The following is a 23,716-nucleotide window of genomic DNA, read 5'->3' as shown; positions in this document are numbered from 1 at the left end:
TCCATCCATCCATTCTTCCATCCATCCATCCATCTATCCATCCACCCATCTATCACCCACCAATCCCTCTCTCCATCCACCATCCACCCATCCATCCATCCATCCATCCATCCATCTATTCACCCTCCCCACTGAACACTGATTTATCAGAGATTAATCTGACAGTGCTGTAGGTTCTGGGCATACAGCACTGAGCAAGAGACGCAGCTTAAAATCAGGGCCACCACACACACAAACCGGGCGGGCTTTGCACTGCACAAGGACACTTTGCTGAGGGTGAATCGAGCTAAAATTTACTTGCCAGGCTATGAGCTCTGACGTGGGCTGCCTTGGCCTGGAGGAAGGGGAATCTTTTTCCTGGTATAAAGGGGCCAACATTCCTTAAGGCACTTTCCCTGGGGGCTACTTCTACCTTTTTAAATGTGCATAAAGTCCTTGGTGAGGCAACAGCAGCCCTATTGCATCCTGGGCAATCTCAGAGGGAGGGTGTTATATCCCTGCCCCCCTCCTGACATACCAATCAAGTGTCCCTGTGCCTTGATGTTGCTTTTCCAGCACCTGAGATAACTTTGTCCCAAAATAACGTTCCCCAACGAACTCATTCATCCTTCAAGGACACCTCCTCCAGGAAGCTCTCCTTAACTACCCTTGGGAGGCTCAGTGTCTCCTCTGAGCTGCCACAGATCCCCAAAATTACCCGCATCGGGTGCTTACCACTCATTGTAGGCGATGAAGGGCCACTCCTGACCTCAGGGCTGGCCAGAGGTGACCAGCAGGCCTGTATCATCCACCCCTGTGGCTCAAGTCCTTCACAAGGTTGCCAGATTGAGCACACACACACAAAAGACAGTTAAATTTAAATTTCACATAAGCCACGAATTATTTTTAGTATATCACAAATATCGCACACATACAGAAAAATGCACAACATGGGGGAAATACCTATACTAAAAGGTTACTTGTTTATCATAAATTCAAATGTAAGCAGGCATCCCGTGTTTTCTGTCAGCCTTCCCTTCAGCTGGACCCCAGCTTCCAGGAGCAGGTCTCCAAAGTGAGGTCAGGTGTGCTGGGTGACCCCAGGGTCACTGCCCCACCACAACAGCCCCAACCAGAGAACAGCCTTCATCCAGAGGCTTCCTTCACTCTCTCCGTCCAGGCTGGTTGGGATGTCTCCTCTGAAAGTCCCCATGCGTGCCTACCTGCACACACACACACATGCACACACACACGCACACACAGCCTGAGCCCCTGGCTGTCCCTCCATCGTAGCCGGGCTGCCCTCCACATCATCAGTCACCCACCACCCCATGAACCCCAACAAGGCTCCTGCCTGGGCCAGGTTCCAAGGAAGCCCCATCTCCGCGGGTTGGACAGGTCCCACTAGGCCAAAAAAATGAGTTCAAGAAAGTAGCCTCAGCCCTGGATAGATTTTTTTTTCTGCTTAATTATAAAATCCATTGCAATAGAAATCACAAAACAGAACAACTTGGCTATTATAGGGACACTGCTTTATACTCATAACTTAAAGAGCTTGTTTTAAAAACGGACTGTAAAACCACTTAATTACTTGGTTTTAAAGCCAGCCATGTGGAAATTATATTCCTTCAGTGTCCGTTTTGGAGGTGATTTCTGGCAAAGAGAACTCCACAGTGGCTCATTTTGTGCCAAGCTCCCCGGGGCTGCCTTGCATGCACGCAGCCCTGTGTGCTCCCTAAACTGTTCTCATGGCCTTTGTGAGCCTTGCAGGGTCCCAGCAGTTAGCTGGTCACCCCTAAAGGTGATGAGCCCAGGGTCCAGCAATAGGGACCTTGTGGTGCCTGCCAGGCAGCTCCTAAGAGAGGCCAGGACCAAGTTCTGAATATTTTGACTACAAATCTTACAGTCTTTCCACCATACCTACCTGCCATCCATCTATCCAACCACCCAGCCGTGCCATTTATCTGTTTATTTACCTATCTGTTGGTTGCCTCATACACACATACACCTGCCCACCCATCCATATATCCATTCATATCTACATATATACACACATCCATCCATCCATCCATCCATCCATCCATCCATCCATGCTCCCATCCACCCATCTATCCATCTACCCATTTGCCCATATGCCCATCTATCCATACATCCACCTCTCTATCTACCTGTCAACCCATTCATCCATCCATCCATCCATCCATCACCCATCCATCCATCCATCCATCCACCCATCCATCCACTCATCCATCCATCCATCCATCTACCCATCCATCCATCCACCCACCAATCCATCCATCCACCCTTCCATCTATCCATCCATCCATCCATCCATCCACCCATCCATCCATCCATCCATCACCCATCCATCCATCCATCCATCCACCCATCCATCCATCCTCCCATCCACCCATCTATCCATCTACCCATTTGCCTATATGCCCATCTATCCATACATCCACCTCTCTATCTACCTGTCAACCCATTCATCCATCTATCCATCCATCCATCCATCCATCCCCCATCCATCCATCCATCCATCCTTCCATCCATCCATTATCTATCCTTCCATCCATCATCTATCCTTCCATTCAACAGGCCCTTATACAGCTCCTCATATGCTGAGTTTCTGGGCAAGCACTGGGCTGGGGTGGGAATAGAATAGATTCCCTGACCTCAAGTTGTTCACAGCCCAATTAGATCACAAACCACTCTCCTATGGCGGAATAAGTTCAAAGTGAAGATGTGTGTAAACTTCAATGGGACTGCGATGGGGGATTGGTCACCATAATGGAACAGGAAGCATTTCATGGAAGAGGGGACATTTGGGTTGGCCTTTGAAGGATGTATAGGTGTTGACCATGTGTAAGAGGAAAGGGTATTCTAAGCAACACCTCCAGTTCTGAAGTTCAAGATCAAGAACCTTGAGCTCAAAATCTGGCTCCACCCTCCCAGGCTGTGTTTCTGGGGATGAGTCTATCTTTTGAGCTCAGTTTCCTCACCTGTAAAGGGGAGAGAATCGTTTTTACTCTGTGCCTCCCACTGACCGTCTGTTCTGCCTCACCTTCTTAGCTCAGACTTCCGCTTCAGGGTTCACAGCCGAGGAGGTGGGATGTTCACCAATTCCTCCAGTTTCCCCCTCTCTGGATGACCCTACCCAGTCCCACAGTGTCACATACCACGGACACACACAAGTTAACCTGCCAACCCTGCTGTCCCCCTGACTCCACACTCAGGTCTCCTGCTGTCCCCACGACACCTGGATGTCATGACTAAGGGGCATCCCAGACATATCATGCTGCACTCAGAACTCTCCAGAGGAAGGTAACACCCCAGGCAGGCTGAAAGCCTGGAGGTCACTCTTGACCTCACATCAAGTTCTGAGCCGCTGTGTCCCAAACACACCACCCTCGTGCCCGGTCAGCAACCTGGTGTGAGCCACTCCCCGTCCTAATGCCCCCCCAGCAGGCACTCCTCTTAAAATAGCCCAGAAGCCTTCTGGCCGGCAACACCACACTTGGACTGGCCACCTCTTCAGTCCCTGCTCAGGGACGGGAGGGAAAGTCTCCTATAGGGTCTCCCGTCCTGGCATCAGTGTTAGGTGGCCAGGGGTCCTGGCTCGGCCCCCCGGGGCCTGTGGACCATAGAGAGCTGGCTCTCCCTCCTTGGATGCCAGTGTCCCGGACAGTAAAGTAAGGCGTTTGGACTAGATGGCGTCCCTCCCTGTGCACCAGCCACCGAGTCTGCGGGTTCCCTGCCCACTGTCCTAAGGGGGTCAAGAGACTCCACCAAGAACAAGGTTCGGGCTGACACTCACCCCTCAGAATGCACTGGTGTTAGGGGCTGCTTTGAGGAACGTACTTGTGTGTGTGTGTGTGTGTGTGTGTGTGTGTGTGTGTGTGTGTAAGCATGCCCGCACATGTGCTGATGTATGTGTGCATCCGTGCGTACGTATGTGTGATTTAAAGCGCGTCCACATGTTGCACCAATGAAAAGCGATCTTGGCCCGATTTTGTCAGCCCTTCCCCCACCACCGCAGACACGCAAGCATCTGTATGAGTCTTTCGCCGGCTCCTGCCCCTCTTCTTCCTCTTCTGTGTCCTGGGCTGGGGACCACTGGGCATTTCTCAACCGTGGCACTTCTTTTGCTGCTAAAAGTTTTGATCCTGCTAGAGAAGAACAATACAGGATCACTTGCTTTCCCAGATCAGCCCCCCTCCCACAACATCACTATTTATTATTTTCCCTGGTCTTAAAAATATGAGACAAATGGCCTGGGCTTTTGCTGAGAACAGAGTTTGGCTTTCTTATGTGACATGGCTCCTGGTGTGGCTGCTAGTCTCCAATGCTTTCTGAGCCTTTTATGCAGCCAGGTTTTCATAGCGGGTCCTCATCCACTCCCACAGCATGCAGTAGGGAGTCCTACCTGCCACGTGCCAGACCCTGGGGACACAGAGTGGCCGAGACAGCCAGAGCCCCTGCTCTTTGGGAGCTCCCCACTGGGGAGATGTCTGCTTTGAGAAAAGGAAGCAGCCTTACGTCAGGTTTCTCAGAAGCAGAGCCTGAGGCAGGGATTTGGTGCAGCTGATGGGCTGAGGGTAAACACTCAGGAGGAACCCGAGGGAAGAAGCAGCTGAGGAAGGACGTGCTCTCAGGCAGAGTCAGACCTAGGCCTGATCTGCGGCAAATTCAGGAGCACAAACCAGAGTTGCCCCTTTGAGGCAAGGAGACCAGCCTTCCCACCCCCTCGTCACCGAGCACTGTCTATGGACTGCCAGGGGAGGGTATAATTTCCCAGATGAGAGTCTCCTGTCAGCCGAGGGCAATTTTCTGGGGAAGGGGCCAGCTGGGAGATATTGGTGGCCGACACCCACAGTATAGGGGGCTGGTACACCCCACAGTGTCAGCCATGAGGCAAAAGCATCCTCAAGGCAGGCCTTTGTCACAAGTGCTCGATGCTGCTGACAAAGCCGGGCTTGTCTTAGTGTCTGTAGGTTGGCCTGCTGATTGGAGCACCAGGAGTTATTTGCCATTTTCTTGCCGATTAGAAACTGACGTGCTGGCCTGGGGGGTTGGTAAGTGGAAGGACCAGGACTGAGGGTCCCACAGCAGGGCCCCCTTCCCACTGCTCTGTTGCGGTCTCCCACCTGAGCAGGCAGGCCAGTGTCCCCGGCTCTCCTGCTCCTTGGGCAGGAGGACTGCCCCGCGGGAGATTCCAGACCACCCTGAGTGGCCCACCTCCAGCCGTCCCTCTCCTGTCTGCCTGTCTGCCCCGCTCCCCATGGTGAATTCACCACCAAGAGGCAGTCCACAGAGGGGAGGTGGCAGGCGGCAGGCCATGAATAGCACAGGCACCCAGATCTGGGTCCCATCCAGCTCTGGCTGTGTCAGGAGGGGGCTCCCATGTCCCCCGTCAGCCTCAGGCACCCACACCTCCTCTAGCAGGTGGGGTTCTGTGTGCCCTGGGCAGCGTGGCCAGGCCTGGAGGGGATTTGGACGGTCTGCCCAGCTCAGAACCGGCCCATAGGCTGACTTGGTCCACGGGAGCATCAGGAGTGGAGGGAATTTCTCTTCGGGTCTCCAGAGCCTTCTTTTGACGTTCTTGCTCCAAAATGCAGGGTGTGTGTATGTGTGTGTGTGTGTGTGTGTTGGGGGGATGGTGACTGGACAACATCAAAGGTGGTGAAATATGTTTTTTAACATCAAACCCTTTTGCCAAACAAAATCTTATACAGAAACCCAATCAATACATCAGATCAGAGAAGGGCTGCTTGGCTGGGGGCCTAGAGCCTCCCCATCACCCGCTCGGCCTCTTCTGAGCTGACAGACCTCTGGCCAAGGTGGTGACCTCTCAGGAAAGTTGGGGTAACAACGGAAGAGCCTCTCGGGAAGGGCCAGTGAGCGAACACGCACAAGGCACTCAGAGCAGCGTCTGCCCGGGGTGAGCGCCCTCCCTTCCCATCCTGTTACTGTTAGTGTTGCGTGTGCTGCGTTTGCTGTTGTCAGCAGCACGACCGGTGTCATTGCCATGATGACTGCCCAGCCTGGTGGGTTCTGCACAAACCCCACTGTCACACCTGCACACCATCACAGCGACCTGTGAGTCATCAATCAGTCAGTCAGTGACTCGGGGACAGTGTGGGATTTTCATGGCATCCTGGTCCAAGTAGGGCCCAGAAAGACCCACGTCCTGCCCCAGGGTGCAGCCTCTCACCCAGCTTGGCTCCCAGGAGGGGGTCTGCCTACAGAGCAGCCGTCAAGGAGAGCCAGGGATCACGGCCCTCGTCACCAGGCTGCCGGGACCTCCTCCTGCCACTCTACCTGAGGCTTGGTAGAAGTGAGAGACCAGAGTGGGGAGCCAGGAGGGTGGATGGTGTCCCCCTCCTTCTCAAATGGTGGGGTCTAGCCTCCCAGGACCATGGAACTGGTTCAAGGTCACACTGCTGTATGCGCATGGCCAGAATTCAGTGTGTCTGCCAGATTCCAAAGCCCGTTTTTCTGTGCCTTGGAGGGCTGAGCTTTTTTATAAAGAGAAGCACTCACGTGGTCAGTGAGGTAGGGAGCCCCCCCCATCACTGGAGGCATCCAAGCAGAGGGGCAGAGACACTGTTGTAGCAATCCAGCATCAGAAAGTTGTGCTGGTCTGGCCGGCACCCCAGCCACCGGAGGCTCTGAAATGGCCTGCCACCTATTTGGGGCCGCCCCTGTGTCCTGAGTGACAGGAAGAGGCTGGACCCGCCCCGCTCCTCCTTCTCGCCCCCCACCTCCTCTGATCTGTGCCTGTGGGAGGGCGTGCGGCCAGCCTCCACCTTGAGTGCTGTGGTTGGGGGGTCCCGGCAGCCTGCGTGCCAGGAGCTTATTCATACTGTTCCATCTGGAAACACCGGCCCAGATGGTTCTCCCCGGAAGCCAGAACCTCGGCTCACATCGGTCTCCGCACGACCGCTGAGACCCCTCGGGAATTCTCCGGAGCTGTCTCCCCAAGAACGTTAATTAAATCGTCATCCACTTGTGGTGGAACAGTGACAAGGAATGGACAAAGGAGAGTACTCCCCTCTCCCATTATCGCTGTGTGTTTGTTCAGTTCACCTACCGCTCGGGAGGCTGTTCTGACCCCAGGGCCACTCCCTGACCCTAAGGAGTAGGAGCCACACGACTCACTGCTGACTGATGGCACATGACTAAGAGGACAGAAAGAAGGGATGGAGAATGGCACCATCCCTCCCCGGGGACACCTGTCCCCGACCTCTGATGATCCGTGGTACCCGGGGACACCAGCCCCCCACCTTTGATGATCAGTGATGCCCAGGGACATCAATGCCCACCTTTGATGATCAGTGGTACCTGGGGACACCAGAGCCCACCCTTGACAATTGATGCCACTACCAGTGGCCCGTGGCTTCCCTGCACTGTCTTCTCTGGTCCTCTCCTCACCCTCCTGCTCACTCCTGTGTCCTCAGGCTCTTCCCCAGCAGCGGGAGGCACTGGGTCCATTTGGTTCACTGCTTTCATCTCAATGCTGCAGGCGAGAGCCAGAGACCCTCAGACTCAGGGTTGCCTCACCCACTGGGCACCCAGTCCTGCCACCGTCACCTTCTTTACACCGCCTGCAGCCCTCTCCCTGCCTCTGCGGCCTCCTCATCCTCCCACTGCACCTGACCTGTCTCACTGTTTCTTTGGTCTTGCCAATGCCCTCCTAGACACCCCCCCATTGTTGAATGGTTGGACCTCCCTTGGAGTTCATGGTCTTGCCAATGCCCTCCTAGACAGCGCCCCCGTTGTTGAATGGTTGGGCCCCCTTGGAGTTCATGGTCTTGCAATGCCCTCCTAGACACTCCCCCATTGTTGAATGGTTGGGCCCCCTTGAAGTTCATGGTCTTGCAATGCCCTCCTAGACACTCCCCCATTGTTGAATGGTTGGGCCCCCTTGAAGTTCATGGTCTTGCCAATGCCCTCCTAGACACCCCCCCCCCCGCATTGTGGAATGGTTGGGCCCCCTTGAAGTTCATGGTCTTGCCAATGCCCTCCTAGACACCCCCCCCCCCGCATTGTGGAATGGTTGGGCTCCCTTGGAGTTCATGGTCTTGCCAATGCCCTCCTAGACAGCGCCCCCATTGTTGAATGGTTGGGCCTCCCTTGGAGTTCATGGTCTTGCCAGTGCCCTCCTAAACAGCACCCCATTGTTGAATGGTTGGGCCCCCTTGGAGTTCATGGTCTTGCCAATGCCCTCCTAGACACCCCCCCCCATTGTTGAATGGTTGGGCCCCCTTGGAGTTCATGGTCTTGCCAATGCCCTCCTAGAGAGCCCCCCCATTATGGAATGGTTGGGCCCCCTTGGAGTTCATAAATGCCCCTTTATGTGCTTTTTCAGTCGTGTCACCACTGTGGTGACTGTGGGCTCCATCAAGCCAAGGGCAACGAGGCTGCCCTCGCTCTGTCCCTGGCATGAGCTGACATCGGTCCCGTGGGCGCCTGAGTAAACAGTGGTGGGAAGGGCACTCTGTGCCCCTTGCCCATCTCTGCAGGTGCGAGGAAGAGCCTGGGTGGAGCCTGGCTCCAGCTGCCCACCCAGGGAGGGTTACTGCCCTCCGTGTGGCACACTTGCTTCATCCATCAGCAGGGAGGAAAGCAGGTAACTTCCTCACTGGAGGGTTGTCGAACTACATGTAACACATTCAGTGTCATGCCTGGCATACAGTAAATGCTCAATAAATGTTATGTACACTCATCTTATGAACAGTGCTCTCACCTACTCTGCGTGACACGAAGTGTCTCATTCAGGTGAGCCATGATTCAAGGTGATACCAGCTACAAGACCTTGATGGGTCTCATCCCGGTGGGGATTCAGGTTCCTCACCCGGAGGAAGCCTTTCAGCTCTGCGTTTACCTGATTCTGTGACCACAGAACCTCAGCAGTCCTGACACCGATGACCGTGGCCTCGGCCTTCCCCTCACCTCAAGGGAAGGGGATGACAGTGGCTTCTAGTTGATGCTGTGACATTTCCATCAACTCGACCAGCAGTGGCAAGGATATCTTGGTGTCTGTTCCCAAACGTTTGGAGAGCAAGCCTTGAGAGATCCCACAGTTATTTCCAAAAGCCAGGACGCTGCCCGAGTCACTGCTGAAAAGGCATAGCAGGTACTGACATACGTTCTCTCGCTCCCTACCGTTCAGTGAGGGGGCAGATAGATACACAAATTGCTCGCAGATCTAATCGTACACGGTTAATACAGCCATCCTGATAAAAGACAGTCTTCCAGAATACAGTCACTCTGGAGAATTAGCCGTCCGCCACCCTCCGCCCAAGCAAGCAGGCTTTTAGCTTTGTCTGAAGACAATCTTCAGACAACCAAACAAAACACAATTAAACCGTTTTCACTCCAAAGCCTCAGCGTGAGCCCCTTTAGAGAAGGGAGATCATCAATAATGACGGGGGAGGGGCGGCGGGGGACCTCTCATTTCACGATGCTACGGACAAGTGTATTAATAAATCAGGGCTGTAAAATACTGGTGATGAGCTATTTTTTATGGCCTGAAATATGTTTGCCTTATCTGGTTACTATCGAGCAGACACAAGATATTCTGAGTCAGCCTCTGGCCGAAGGGAAAAGGTTTGCCTCTCCATTAAATTTACAAATGTTCTTGGGGATGTTTCCTGGCATTTGAGTGATTGTCAGGTCAGTAATTAAAACCGAACCAGCCCTTGCCTGAAAACCCATTCCATGATTGTGTTTGCGTGGACGTTTTACCAAATCGTGTTGGATGCCTGTCAGTTCAAGTCTTGACTCAGAGGCAGGACGAGGCAGTTAGCGTCAGGCAGAGCTGGGCCAATGCCACGGCTCTCAGCCTCCGTGGGCCCACACGGGTCAGTGTCCCCTCCACGCTGCTGGGTTTTGTCCGTAGAACAGAGAAAAAACATCTCCCACCTCGTCGCTGTTGTGACCAAAACATGGGAACCCTTGTGCCAGCACCTAGCGCAGGGCCAGGCACATGGCAGGTTCTCAGTGAATGCGATTTCCTTCTTATGGTCCACCCCTGCATCTCAGGTCTATGCAGACACAAGATGGGGAGCCATGAGCCACTGGTACCCACACCAAGGAGGGTGGGTTCAGTGATGATTGCAGTAGGTGACTAAAACGTGCACCGGACTCAACGTGTACAACGTTCCCCTCCTCATGAGCACTTACATCCACTTGGCAGAGGGTGGTCAATGGATTCATGGATGGAGGATGAATGGGTCGAAGAGGGACGAGTGGGGGGAAATTTGGATAGTTGGCTAGGTTGGTGGTAGAGGGATGGCTAGATGGATGGGTGGATGGACAGATGGTGGAAGGAGAGAGCAAGGGAGGGTGGAAGGAAGGAAAGAAGGAAGGAGGGAGGAAGGAAGGAAGGAAAGAATGAAGTAAATAAGGAAGGAGGAAGGAAAGAAGGAAGGAAGGAAGAAGGAAAAAAGGGAGGAGGAAGGAAGGAAGGAAAGAAGGGAGGAAGGAAGGAAGGAAGGAAGGAAGGAAGAAGGGAGGAGGAAGGAAGGAAGGAAAGAAGGGAGGAAGGAAGGGAGGAGGAAGGAAGGAAGGAAGGAAAGAAGGAAGGAAGGAGGAAGGAAGGAAGGAAGGAAGGAAGGAAGGAAGGAAGAGGAAGGAAGGAAAGAAAAAAGGAAGGAAGGACAGAAGGAAGGAAGGAAAGAAGGGAGGGAGGGAGGGAGGGAGGAAGGAAGGAACATTGGTTGCCTAGAAAGATGGATGGATGAGGGATGGATGAATGAATGGATGGATGGAAGGAAGGAAAGATGAAAAGAGAGAAGGAAATACAGTTGAATTAAAAATATTAATAACTGGGGGTGCCTGGGTGGCTCAGTCGGTTAAGCATCCGATTTCAGCTCAGGTCACGATCTCACGGTCCGTGAGTTCGAGCCCCGTGTCGGGCTCTGGGCTGACGGCTCAGAGCCTGGAGCCTGCTTCCGATTCTGTGTCTCCCTCTCTCTCTGCCCCTCCCCCGTTCATGCTCTGTCTCTCTCTGTCTCAAAAATAAATAAACGTTAAAAAAAATTCAAAAAAATAAAAAAAATTAATAACTGTACATAGATGATCTAGAAATCTTCATTTTTTAAAAATTTTCTTCCTGTCTTATCTACTCAGTAGAGAACCGAATGTACATTTTTTTGTTAAATGTTTATTTACTTTTGAGAGAGAGACAGAGAGAGAGACAGACAGAACACGAGCAAGGGAGAGGCAGAGAGAGAGGGAGACACAGAATCCCAAGCAGGCTCCAGAGTCTGAGCCGTCAGCACAGGGCCCGACGCGGGGCTCGAACCCACGGACCGCGAGATCGTGACCTGAGCCGAAGCCGGTCGCTTACCCAACGGAGTCACCCAGGCGCCCCTGTACATTCTTATTCTTCTTCCCAAGCAAATTCCTGTCTTCACAAAAGTATGCTATTTATCGTTTTCTCTGACGATGCAGTGAGCACATACCCATCTTAAAACGTCCTGGCCCATCCTGCAGGTATGGGCTCAGCGCCTCTCCCGTGGCAGGAGTGCATTACAGGCTGAGGATGGGACCAGAAACACACTCTAAAGAAAGACAAACACCCAGAGTCCCATCAGCTGGAACCGAACAGTGTTTTTAGCCTTCTGGACTGTTTTATTCATCCTCTCTGTATGTGCATGCAGAGACAAGCGTGTCTTTCTGTGCACGCACGCGTGGAAGGCTGGGAGCCACATAGGCGTGCTTCCACACCTGTTTCTGCACACCGGGGGTCACTGGCCGCTGTGACCCCCGGTTCATCTTGTCACAGTACTTCCTGAGCTCCGAAACATCACCTGCCTCCTCCGCTGGGATGCGAGGCCCCCGGGAGGGGGGCTCCGTCCTTCCTGTGTGACTTTGTCTCCTGCACACTTAACAGGCCGCAGTGCTCAGAAAACGGGCCTCGACTGAATCAGTGAAGGCCGAATAGGGATGTGCCATGTGTGCCTCCCCCCACCCCCTCGGTGGCTCGGGGCGTATTTCTCTGGACGCTTCTCCTCCAGACGTTCTTACAAATTCCCCACACTGAGTGCAGGGCAGGTGGGGGGTGGGCATCCCGCCCAGAATAGGACAGCCCACAGACACAGCCGCTCACCCCCTGCCTTGGTCTGCCCAGCCTGCCGCGAACCCCCAAGAAGCATGTGTGGACTCGAGCGCCAGGGGAAGCCTCGCCATTTTCCACGTGTCTTTCAGGAGCTGTGTTGAGAACGAATGTCAGGAGGTCTCTCGATCTTAGTTCTGCCCCAGTTTATAGTTTGCCAAGAAACTTTATTAATATTTTAAGATTTTATTTTAGACAGCGTGTGCACGTGAGCAGGGGAGAGGGTCAGAGAGACAGAGAGAGAGAATCCCAAGCAGAGCCCGACGCAGGGCTCGATCTCCGGACCCTGGGAGATCCCCCCTCCCCCAGAGCTTCCCCCCCAGGCCTCAGCCTTCACTGCAGTCGATGAGAAGACAGCCAAGGGTGTCTGGGCAAAGTCGGGGGCATTCTAAAGCTGAGGGTGAGGCTGCCGCGGGCGTTTGGGGGATGGGAGGCCGTCTGGGATGGCTGGACCTCGGGTCATGCGACCGTGAGGTCCACAGGGCGAGGTCATGGGGCAGTGTCGTGAATGCCGCACTCAGGAGCATGGGCAGAGGAGACCCTGAAGGGTCCCCAGCAGCGACGCGATCGTGCAGGCTTGCGTTTCCATTAATTCACATCACCCGTGGCTTTTCCAATAACGTCTCTCTCTGGTTTAAGGAAGCACAAAAAAAAACGAGGAGCGCTTATATTTTTCCCACGGAACCCAGAGATGGCCGGCCCACCGCGCAGTGGTGCTCCCGTGACCTCTTCTGTGCTCGTGGCCACCCGAACCGAAAGTGTCGTGTGGAGTGATCGCTCTGGGGGGGGGGGGGGGGGCCGGGGGCTGAGTGTGCGGTCAGTGTCCCAGCAGGATGCGTGCAACCACAAGAGTGAGGCGCGGGGCGGGGAGTTATGTCCCTCCTCGGGAGTCACACGGGCGTGTAGAAGGTGCTCCCACAGCTTCTAATATAAGGCCCGAGGACTCAGCCGTACCTACTTGTCTCTGCTTCCTGCCTCTCCTGGAGTCAAAGCCAAGTGCTCTGTGTCCCCCAGCTGGGCACAGCTGTCCGGCCAGGAATAGACTGGGCGATGGGCGATTTTAAATAGATGACCGCAGGTGACACGGATTCCGGGGACTGGGGCGGGGACCCTTTTAGCCATACGCTTGGGAAAGGGCAGGCTAAAATAAAAAATCCTCTCCCTGTTGGAGTTCTGAATGGAAACCAGAGATCTGTTGCACACTCAACACGGAGCTGTAGCAGAGGCAAGAAATAGTTTCTGGATGCTGTTTGTTTCCTTTTATAACTCGGAGCACTGAGAGCTGTGATTTGCGAGAGCCTTGCTGTGAGGCAGGCTGGGGCGCTGGCACCACCTTTTGGAGGAGATGGGCCGGAAACCCTGCCCTGCCTGGGAAGCGGTGGGCCGGGGAAGGCGACTTGGCCTTGGAGGCCTGAGCAGGGCAGGGCGGGGCCACACGCGGTTCCCACCGGGGGTGGGGCCACACGCGGTTCCCATGGGTGCGGGGCAGGCCAGCAGGTGCGAGCAGGAGGTGAGCCAGGCAGGCTGGGAGGCACAGGCTAGGGGCGAAGGGTCCCAGGAGGGCGTCTTCAGGCCCCGGTTCAGGCGGGTCTCCTGACCTGGCGGGGGGGGGGGGGTGCGGGGGGGGCGGGGGGAGAAGAAAAGGATGAAGAGGAACCGAAAGCCCCCCTCCCCTCCCTGCCTCACCCTGCCTCTTCACATGGCCAGAAATCCATCCCCCCAGCCCTGGACCGACCTGCAGACTTCTGGAAGCCACTCCTGATAGCCCCTGAAGGCGGGAGGTGTCTCTAGACCCTCCCAAGTCCACCGGGACGGGAGCCCCAGTGTCTGTTGCTACTTCCTGGGCAGGTACAGTCATGTCACTGGCCAGGATGTGTGCCACTGGTGCAGATGGGGAATGTAGGGAGAGAGGACGACGCTGGCCGGCAGTGGCACCTCCACAGGGCACTTGGCCTCTCTGGCCGTGCCCTTGCTCCTGCCCCAGCCACAGGGGTCATTCCTCCAGGGCACCCTCTCTGCCCTCTGCCCACGTCTGTCCTGGGATCTCACGGTGCAGGGGGCCATAGGCTTCCTGTCCCTGTCACCGCCACCTGTGACCTGCCCCCACAACGTGACCCTGACTCAGGATGGTGCTTGGTGAACTTGTTTAAAAAAAAAAAAAAAAAAAAAACCACCGCCATAATAAACCCCGTTATCCTGTGTGGCCTGCTTCTGGCACGTTCAGTGTGCCGGCTGTGCCCCAGGGACCCTCTTTCCTGATCGCTTCTGCAGTGGGATTCCTGTCTTCATCTTATAGAGGAAGACACTGCAGCTCAGAGAGGTGAAGCAGCTTTCCCAGGGCTGCACAGTTCAGGGGGGCAACCGAGGCGTGAAGCCCAGCTCCGTGTGCCTCCGGGGTCTGCTCTACCCCCCAGACCCCCAGGCTCGCGTTGTGGGCTCGCTGCATTCCTGGGGCCGGCTTCCGTGTTCTCCCCACGCCCGGAGAAGCATCAGAGAGCGGCATCTCAGAGGCTGAGGGTGGGGCGTGAGCGACAGAACCCCGGGGACGGGGCCTGATGCAGGCTGGTGTGTCATCGTCAGTGGGTGGGGAGCAGCGGCAGGGTGGGCCAGCGCACCGAGGGGCACGCGGCCAGTGGGCTCAGAGCTGACGACCAGCAGGAGCTACTGTGCAAAGCAAGCCTCCACCCGGAGGGGGCTTGGGGCTCACCAGGGACGTTGAGGAAATGCAGTCTGGTCCAGCAGGTCCGGGTGGGGCCAAGACTCTGCACTCCTAGCAGACTCCAGTGATGCGGGGGCTACGGGTCCCAGAGTTTATCAGTTGGATAGTTTTGGGGTGATGGGGGCAGGCTCCCGGTGTGCGTGTAACCTGGGCCGTCACAGGACCTAGGGCTCGGTTTCTCACCTGCCACTGTCTTAAAATTCCTTTTTTAAAAAAATATTTATTTATTTATATTTGAGAGAGAGAGAGAGGGAGAGAGAGAGGGAGAGGGAGAGAGAGGGAAAGCATTATCAGGGGAGGGACAGAGAGAGAGAGAGAGGGAGAGAGAATCCCAAGCAGGCTCTACATGGGACTCGATCTCAGGAACTGTGAGATCATAACCTGAGCCGAAACCAAGACTCCGATACTCAACAGACTGAGCCACCCAGGAGCCCCGAAATTCTTAATTCTTTTTGAACAAGGAGCCTCCATTTGCACGTTGCCTGGGCCCCGCAAAATTATGCCGCCCGTCCCGGGACCCATGCTCAAATGGGCCAGCCGCCAGTCTGATGAGGCTGTCCCATATTTCTCTCTAACGTGTGGCCTCAGATTTTGAAATACCCAGCCTCGTGGGCCCCCAGAACCTAGAGCAGGTACCATATGCTTCCCCAGAATAGAAAGCAGTAAAAATACACCATTGAAAATAGTCTGGTTCCCAATTCGGAAGCGCAATTTGCCAGCCTCCACGCTGCACGATGCTAATTGATTTGTTTTCTTTGCTCCAGTGATCCTCTCCTTGTCAGCACTTTTTCTTCCCCCATCTTTCCTGGCTTACTTGTCCCACTCTGAGGCTGAAAATAGCGCCCGATCCAGATTGCTGGGCCCCCGGCCAGAACTGCTTCCTCCGTTTCTTTTCTCCACCTTGGTGCCGCCACAGGCAGGGCTGTGATGGAGGGGTGGGCCGTACCCAGAGCCCTAACTCGTGCGGGGATAGCGCCAACCCCCGCTTACTGGGAACATGGCACCCACTCAGTGCCAGGCCCTGTGCTCTGGGCTGGAGGTGGAACAGTGGCAATGACACAGGCCCAGACCGAATGGAAAGATGGACTCCCAAAGAGAAGGACGCTAGGAATGCTGGGCTGTGGAGCAAATAAATGCACAAGACGCTGCAGGAAGGGGCAGAGGAGGGATTGGAGTAACTCTGTTGGAGGATCTGTATCATGGAAGGCTTCCCGGAGGAGGTGATGTTTGAAATGAGCCTCCGCGGATGAGGAGGTGTTTGACAAGTGAGAGGGAATGTGTCCTATCATACAACCAGGCTAACCTCATGCTGGGGGCACCTGCAAAGCAGGGACACCAAACTTAAATGAGAAATATTCAGCTTTGTTGAAGTTGCCCAGAACCAGGGGCTGAGGAATTTTCAAAGGAGCTGTTTTAATGTTATCACTTGTGGATTCATTTTGAAGTTGTCAAGTCTGATTCTGAATTATCAGGGTTGAGGTTGGGGTTGTCGTGGTCCCACTGTGAAGGCACATCTGGGTATCCCCTCCTCCAGGAAGCCCTCCCTTTTGCCCTGTACCTGGATGCTACATTCTCCCGGCTCTGCTGCCACAAAGCCCTGTGCATACCTAAATCTTTGCCTGGTTCTGCAGTTGTAACAACTGCGGAAGAAAGAATGAATGGATGAATGAACGAACGTACGAACGAGCCTTCATTGATGTGCGAAGCTTTGGAAAATGGAAGGAAATAAGTGAATGAGAATTTTTATGACGTCGGGTCTCCAGGCTTCTTCAATATCCCTAGGAATGTTTTCCTCCTGAAGGAGGAAAGCAAACAGTTCCTTGGGAGCCACAAATTGAGACGGACTTATGCATTCACACACGCTTTCCGCATCCATCAGGCATGGGTAGCTGACAGCACCTTGTCAAGCCTGTGCTACACGTTAACAGTACAAGATAGGAGTTAAGTCTCTCTCCCTAAGCTCAAGGATCGAGACCTACTGGGGGAGGTAAACAAGCAAACAGTTGCCTTGTAAGAACATTTAGAAATGATCGTCACCAGAAAGCACTTCAGTGAGTGGAAGTTGGGCTTCCCTGGCCCCGTGGGAGCCAGGCGTGTGGGTCGCTGCCCTGGGGAGGGGCACAGAGTGTGGCCCGCGATTTGGGCGGATGTTGAAATGAGCCGGGCCGTCTCCACGAAGAGGGTGAGAGATCTGGGTGATTTGTTTCTCTCCTCCTAAGCATCCCGGGAGGCCAGGGGCAGCTCAGAACCTTTAGAAGTAGAAGCAGGCTGTTTTCTGGCAAGAAAGGCCCAGGAGCCAAGAAGAGCTCCCAATAGCCAGAGCTGGAGCCTTTGGGCAACAAAATAACGGAGCAGCATTGAATTACAACTCAGAGTCTTACATAAATATTCATGAGCTCATAGTGATGTAAATAGATGCTTGAATAAGCAAATGGGGGAGAAGAGACCAGTCTCCCAGCAGAAGAATTCACCAGAATGCACATAACTCGAGTCTCTGCCTTCAAAGAGGGAGCGGCCCTCCCCCGGCAGATGTGGGCTGTGCCTGGGGACATCCTCCAAAGGGACAGCGTGGACACGGCGAGAAAGTGAGTTCCAGTCTCCAGTGACCACACGGCCAGTGAGGCCAGCACCGCGGCCACGGGCCCCCTCGAGGGCGTGCACTCTGGACCCGCTGCGTTCGGGATGGTCCTCACCTCTGTGCCCTTCCTCCCAGAACTGTAACCCCAGTGACACCACGAGGAAAGCGCACACAAGCTGAAATCTAAGAGGCAATCGGCAAAGTACCCGAACTCCTCGAAACCGTCAAGGTCATGAAAAACCAGGAGACAGTCTGAGAAAGTCAGGGCCCAGAGGAACTCCGGGAGACGTGAGGACTGAATGTTGCGTGGGGCCCCGGATGGCGTCCTAGACTGGGAAAAGCCATTCGTGGGGACACTGGTGGGACGCAGTGTGGCATTCAGAGGGTACATGTATGCTGATGCTGATTCCTTAGCTGTGACAAACGTCTGATGCTGATGCGAGATATCCCAACAGAGGAAACCGGGGGGGGGGGGGGGGGGGCGTGACGGGACCTTCTGTACTATCTTTGCAACTTTTCTGTAAATGTAAAACTATCCTACACTAAAAATTTTATTTAAAATAAAAAAATAAAGCCCTTTTAACTCCACCACTTAAAACCAACCACTGTCAGGGTCTCCTGTATTTCTTTCAGTTCATTTTTTTAAAAATATTTTTAATATTTATTTACCTTTGAGAGAGAGAGAGAGACAGAGCACCAGCAGGGTAGGGACAGAGAGAGAGAGGGAGACGCAGAATCGGAAGCAGGCTCCAGGCTTTGAGCCGTCAGCAAGAGCCCAACGCGGGGCTGGAACTCACAGACCGCGAGATCATGACCTGAGCCGAGGTCGGACGCTTAGCGGACTGAGCCACCCGGGCGGCCCTTGTTTTCGTGTTTAAGATTCCACCTGTAAGTGAGGTCACGCAGTATCTGTCTTTCTCTGACTCACCTCCCTTAGACGGCGCCCCCAAGATCCGTGCATGTCGTCCCGTTTCCTTACGGCTGGGTAATAACACCTCCGTTCCAATTTCTGTGCCCCAACACGACCACACTTACCGTGGACAGAATCGTAACACGCCTCCTTACCGTCTTGCCCGTGTGAAATCCATAGGAATTGTACTTGCTCCCGAGTCTGTTCTCTGCTCCTTTCCACGGGGGTCTAAGCCCCCTTGTCATGAAACGTTTCCCGGAACCAGTTTACATGACGCCGGCTCCCCAGCTGCTCCCAGCCCCTCCGCTTCTCCTGCACAGAAACCACACCAGGAGGGACACCTCCGACCCCGTCCTCCCCCGCCTTCCAGGAGCACAGCCTCTGAGGGACCAGGCTCCGGGAGTGCCCTGCCCTCCTCCTTCAGACCCTCCGTTTGCTGGGGTGGGGCGGGGGGAGGGCGCCGTGGCCCAGGAGACCTGTTAACATATTAGCAGAGCTCCTCGGGGTTCCCCTGCAAAGAGCACACTGGATTCTCATTTGTAGGGACATTTATGCCCGCGTGTTTCATCATCTTCTAGAGGGATGCTGGGTGTGGGAAGGCCACACGAAGGGGGCTCAGCACCCCACAGCCTCCCCCCGGGAAAGCCGGGCTCGTCTGGGCCAGGCTAGTCCCACCCCCTGCCAGCACGGCACCCCGCTCTGTGCCTCAGTTTCCCCATCAGCCAAGCAGACGTGAGAACCGCCCCTTGGAGCTCTCATGAGGACGGTCTGGTCACACCTGTGTTAGACTTGCATTGCAGTCTGGCCCGGTGCCAGGGGCCGATTATCTGCCCCATTTTACAGACAAGGAGAATGAGGCAGAGGAGGGTAAGTCAGCTTGCTTGAGGTCACAGAGGCATGGGGTTGGAACTGGGCTGTCTGCGGTTGAGTGTGCCCCCAGCCCCCTACTCCACCAGCACGCGGTGTCTGTCCATTCACTCATTCATTCGTTCACGAGGGTGTGGAGTTCACAGGCCCTGCAGGGGTGGGGGCGGGGAGGGGGGCAGCAGTGGACTCCACAGGCCTGAACACGGGGCAAGAGCTTACCTCCAGGAAGGGTGGTGAGCTTTTGATGGGCCAATACCGGGTCCCCTGCAGCCTTGAAGCAGGGGACTCTGCCGGGCCCAGGGGTGGGGGGGAAACAGAGGGGGCAGGTGGGGTGACTGCGGGTGGGTGGACCGCCCTGGCCATGGCCAGGGTACAAGCAGGAGGCAGCGAGGGAGGCTGGTCCAGGAGGGGCCCCGCCACGGAGCTCGCAGTCTCCTTGGGGCTCTGAGGAGCCCAGAAGTTTCCGTGAGGCCTGAGGGTAGGAAAACCCTCAGCTTCTCCGTGGGGACTGGACCTACCAGAAGAGGGTGGGCTCATCCACACTGCGGGGGGGCTGACCATGTAGCCTGGGGGGCCACCCGCTCCCAGGGCCAGGTGCCCGCATCACCTTCCCAGCCCCCCAGCTGGCCGATGCCCTCTGGCCTGGGGGAGGGGCGGCGCGGAGGGAAGCCTCTCCCTGTGCCCCTTTTCTCTGTCTCTGAGGGTTCCTGTGGACCCCTGAGTGTAGGCGGCAGGTCCGACCTGTTCTCACCCGGGGCTGGCCTTTCCTGACCTTCCCGTAAGACGTGGGACACCCCACAGGAGGGTTTATACCTGTGCACTTACCTGAGCAGAAAAGTGGGCAAGTCCGGAAAGGGCCCCACAGGCTGGCTTCCAAAACAGGATGCGCCCCTTGGGGCTGTGGCTTTCCCGACCCTCCAGGCGGAGCTGAGAACGGCCCTGTGGGACCCCCACCCACAGCGGCCACCTGCAGAGGGGATGCACCTGATGGCGTGGTCCGCTCCGTGGGTCACTCGTCTGTCGTTTCCAGGCCTGAGGTGCTTAACTCGATCATGTCTGTGAAGAGCCTGTCCTCAGTGAGGGTTAGGCTGGCACATCCTCCCGGGAGATGCCATTCGACCCGCTGCGGCGCCCTCTAATTAGGGCCTCACAGAATTTGCCAGGAGGCCACCCCTCCAGGCCCGTCTCCCCTTGGCCACCTCACCTCCGAGGTCCGCTCCCCGGCGCACGCTGTCCCGGGCCACGCCCGACCCGGTCCCGCTCTGTGCCTCTGTAGGCAGCCCTGTGCCAGCCTCTCCCCGCACCTGCTTTGTCTCCTCGGGGCACCGGTCAGCCTGGGAATGGTACTTCCTGCGCGACGGGTGACGTGTTGGCTCGTCTCTTGCTGCCCCCCACAGAACGGATCATTTACCGCGGAAACCCCCGGCTCACTGTCGGGGCCTCACCGTCCCCACGACGCCCGCCCGGCACCCCGGGCTGGGGAACACCTGCTGAGCGGGTGAACGAACGAGCGGATGAGTGACGGGTCAGCACGAATGGGCAGGGGCTGGCCACCGGCTGCTTCCCGCCCTGCCCTCCGCGGTGTGCAGCGGGGAGGCCTCACGTCTTCCCGGCTTTGTGTTTCAGGTCGTCCTGGTGAGCTCCTCACTCAGCGACAGGGACCAGAGCCTGTTCCTTAGCACGGATGAGGGGGCCACCTTCCAGAAGCAGCTCATCCCCTTCTCCGTGGAAACTCTGATTTTTCACCCCAAGGAGGAGGACAAGGTTTTGGCCTACAGCAAGGAGAGCACGGTGAGCAGGCCGGGGCTGGAGCGTGGGTGGTGTCGTGGCCAAGTGCAGCCGTCCCCCCGAGGTCTGGGTGGTCTGGATGCCCCCACGCTCGGCCGCCTTGTGTGGGAACCAAGTGCACTCGGCACAGGTAAGTGTGTGAGACAGGATGGAAAAGCAGTAGGTAATTATTAGGGTTGTTCCTCTCTGCCTCCCCTCTGTGTGTACCAGCCCTAAGGCTTCTTCCATTTCTAGAACATTCCACACAACCTCCCATGCTGGGCCTTTCCAGGTCTTTCTGCCAGCCTGGGATGCATGTCCCCTTTCACTAGGAAAGTGGGGCATCCTTTAGATCCCGTCTCCGTGTCCTCTCCTCCGGGGGCTGTGTCACCAGGGCCCCACAGGGACCCAAGGGCACCTTCCCGGGGCAATCAAGGGGAATGTGGCCGAGGGCTCTTTCCAGGCCCAGGGGGGTATGAGAGACTCAGGGCAGGTGCCAGGAAGGATCGGCCCCCACCCCAGGTCCCGAGGGCTGGGGGCGAGGTGCCACAGGAGAGGGCGAGAGCAGTGGAGGAAGGAAAGGAGCCCTAGAGTAGCAAAGGCCAGTACTGGCTTCTGGCAGGGCTGTAGCTAATGACCACAGACTTGATGGCTTACAACAGCAGGAGTGTGGCCTCCCACAGTCCTGGAGACCAGAAGTCCAAAGTCAGTTTCACTGGGCCATAGTCAAGGAGTCTGCAGGGCCTTGTTCCCTCTGGAGGCTCTGGGGGGAACCTGGCCTTTTCCAGCTTCTGGCATTCGGTGGCTTGTGAAGGAACCACTCATCTTCAAAGGCAGCATCTTCCTCTCTCTATCTGCTGTGTTTTCAGAGAGACAGAGAGAGAGAAATCTGAGAAATGTTAGAAATCTCCTTCTGCCACCCCCCCGCCCCTCCCCAAGTAATGCAGGAGAATCTTCCCATCTAAAGATCTTCACTGAATCACATCTGCCAAGTCCTTCTTTGCGCCATAGGGTCACAGGTGTGGGGATTTTTCAGCCTGTCATTGTGCAAGTGAGGCCCCCAGAGTCTCTGGCAGGTGCCCAGGAGGAGGCCAGGCCCAGGACCGGGAACTCAGCCAGGGTGAGGCTGGACAGTGGACACCACACAGGCCACAGCCCCCAGGGCAGAGAAGAGTGGAGAAGGGCAGAACAGAGTCTGGAGGCAAATGGGAGTGGAGCTGTCCATTCCAGAACCTTCCTCTGCGACCCCCAGGCCTGCTTGGGCCCCCTTGCTCCACACGCCTCCAGGCGCCAGTGCACCTCTTTCTCAGGGCTCATGGCAGTGTGCCTGTGTATCTGTGATATTATTTGATTACTGTCTGGGTAAGCTCCTCGAGGGCAGAGACTGTCCCTAGTTTTTCCACCATTTTGTCTCAAGTTCCTGGCTGACAACATTGATTGGATGGATGGATGTTGAAATGCAGATGGATGGACGGGTGGGTGGGTGCTGGGTGGGGCTGGGGGACATTGATGGTGGAGGTAGATGGATGGATGGATGGATGGATGGATGGGTGATGGATGGGGCTGGGGGACACTGATGGAGGTGGATGGATGGAGGGCTGGGTGGGTGATGGGTGGGGTTGGGGGACATTGATGGTGGAGGTAGATGGATGGATGGATGGATAGGTGATGGGTGGGGTGTGGGACATTGATGGAGGTGGATGGATGGAGGGCTGGGTGGGTGATGGGTGGGGTTGGGGGACATTGATGGTGGAGGTAGATGGATGGATGGATGGATGGATGGATGGGTGATGGGTGGGGCTGGGGGACATTGATGGTGGAGGTAGATGGATGGATGGATGGATGGATGGATGGGTGGATGGGTGATGGGTGGGGCTGGGGGACATTGATGGTGGAGGTAGATGGATGGATGGATAGATGGATGGATGGATGGATAGATGGGTGATGGGTGGGGCTGAGGGACATTGATGGAGATGGATGGGTGGATGGGTGGGTGGGTGATGAGTGGGGTTGGGGGACATTGATGGTGGAGGTAGATATATGGATGGATGGATGGGTGATGGGTGGGGCTGGGGGACATTGATGGAGGTGGATGGATGGAGGGATGGGTGGGTGCTGGGTGGGGTTGGGGGACATTGATGGTGGAGGTAGATGGATGGATGGATGGATAGGTGATGGGTGGGGTGTGGGACATTGATGGAGGTGGATGGATGGAGGGCTGGGTGGGTGATGGGTGGGGCTGGGGGACATTGATGGAGGCGGATGGATGGGTAGATGGGTGGGTGGGTGATGGGTGGGGTTGGGGGTGATTGATGGTGGAGGTGGGTGGATAGATGGACGGGTGCCCATTGGTTGGATCAATCAGTGAGTGAATGATGGATTTTTTTCCATTAAGGATCACCCAGGTCAAGGGCCTCCAAATGGGAGACTTCTGGCTGGTCTGGGCCATGGCTCTCTACAGGACCATGGCCTCCTGGCCGAGGTCTGGTCCTCACGTACTGGCATCCCCGAATTCCCTGGCCTCATGGGCTGTGTCTTGCTCCCGGCACCCTCCTTCAGGCCAGCGTGTGCTTCTGGGTATTAATAGCATTACTTAGCCCTCCATGTAATTAGACTAAAGCACAATCACGGAGACTTACTTTCCTGCAGAAATTGACTGCATGGCAATTGCTCTTTAATTTATGGTGCCCTGAAAAATTAATGGAGCTGAAATCTTGGTTATTTTCCTTGGTTCTTTTATGCGACTCTAAGGAAAGAAAAAGGAGACAAAAA

The 23,716-nt window shown here is 55.7% G+C and overlaps 1 protein-coding gene across 5 annotated transcripts in view; it reads left to right on the top strand.

The window, feature by feature from the left end:
• Positions 1 to 23,716, top strand: part of SORCS2 (sortilin related VPS10 domain containing receptor 2) — a 535,095-nt gene that overhangs the window by 431,524 nt on the left and 79,855 nt on the right. For 4 of the 5 annotated variants that reach the window (XM_081795485.1, XM_081795482.1, XM_081795483.1 and 1 more), the window contains exon 4: positions 20,804 to 20,968. The exons of the other annotated variant lie outside the window; for it this stretch is intronic. In XM_081795485.1, coding sequence (XP_081651611.1) covers positions 20,804 to 20,968 — 165 coding nt within the window. The remainder of the gene's footprint in view (positions 1 to 20,803; positions 20,969 to 23,716) is intronic. 5 annotated transcript variants of the gene reach the window in all.

The sequence above is a fragment of the Panthera onca genome, chromosome B1, assembly GCF_046562875.1.
Source record: "Panthera onca isolate mPanOnc1 chromosome B1, mPanOnc1 haplotype 2, whole genome shotgun sequence".
NCBI lineage: Eukaryota > Metazoa > Chordata > Mammalia > Carnivora > Felidae > Panthera > Panthera onca.
Note: the sequence above shows the minus strand (reverse complement) of the source record. Positions and strands in the feature narration are given on the sequence as shown.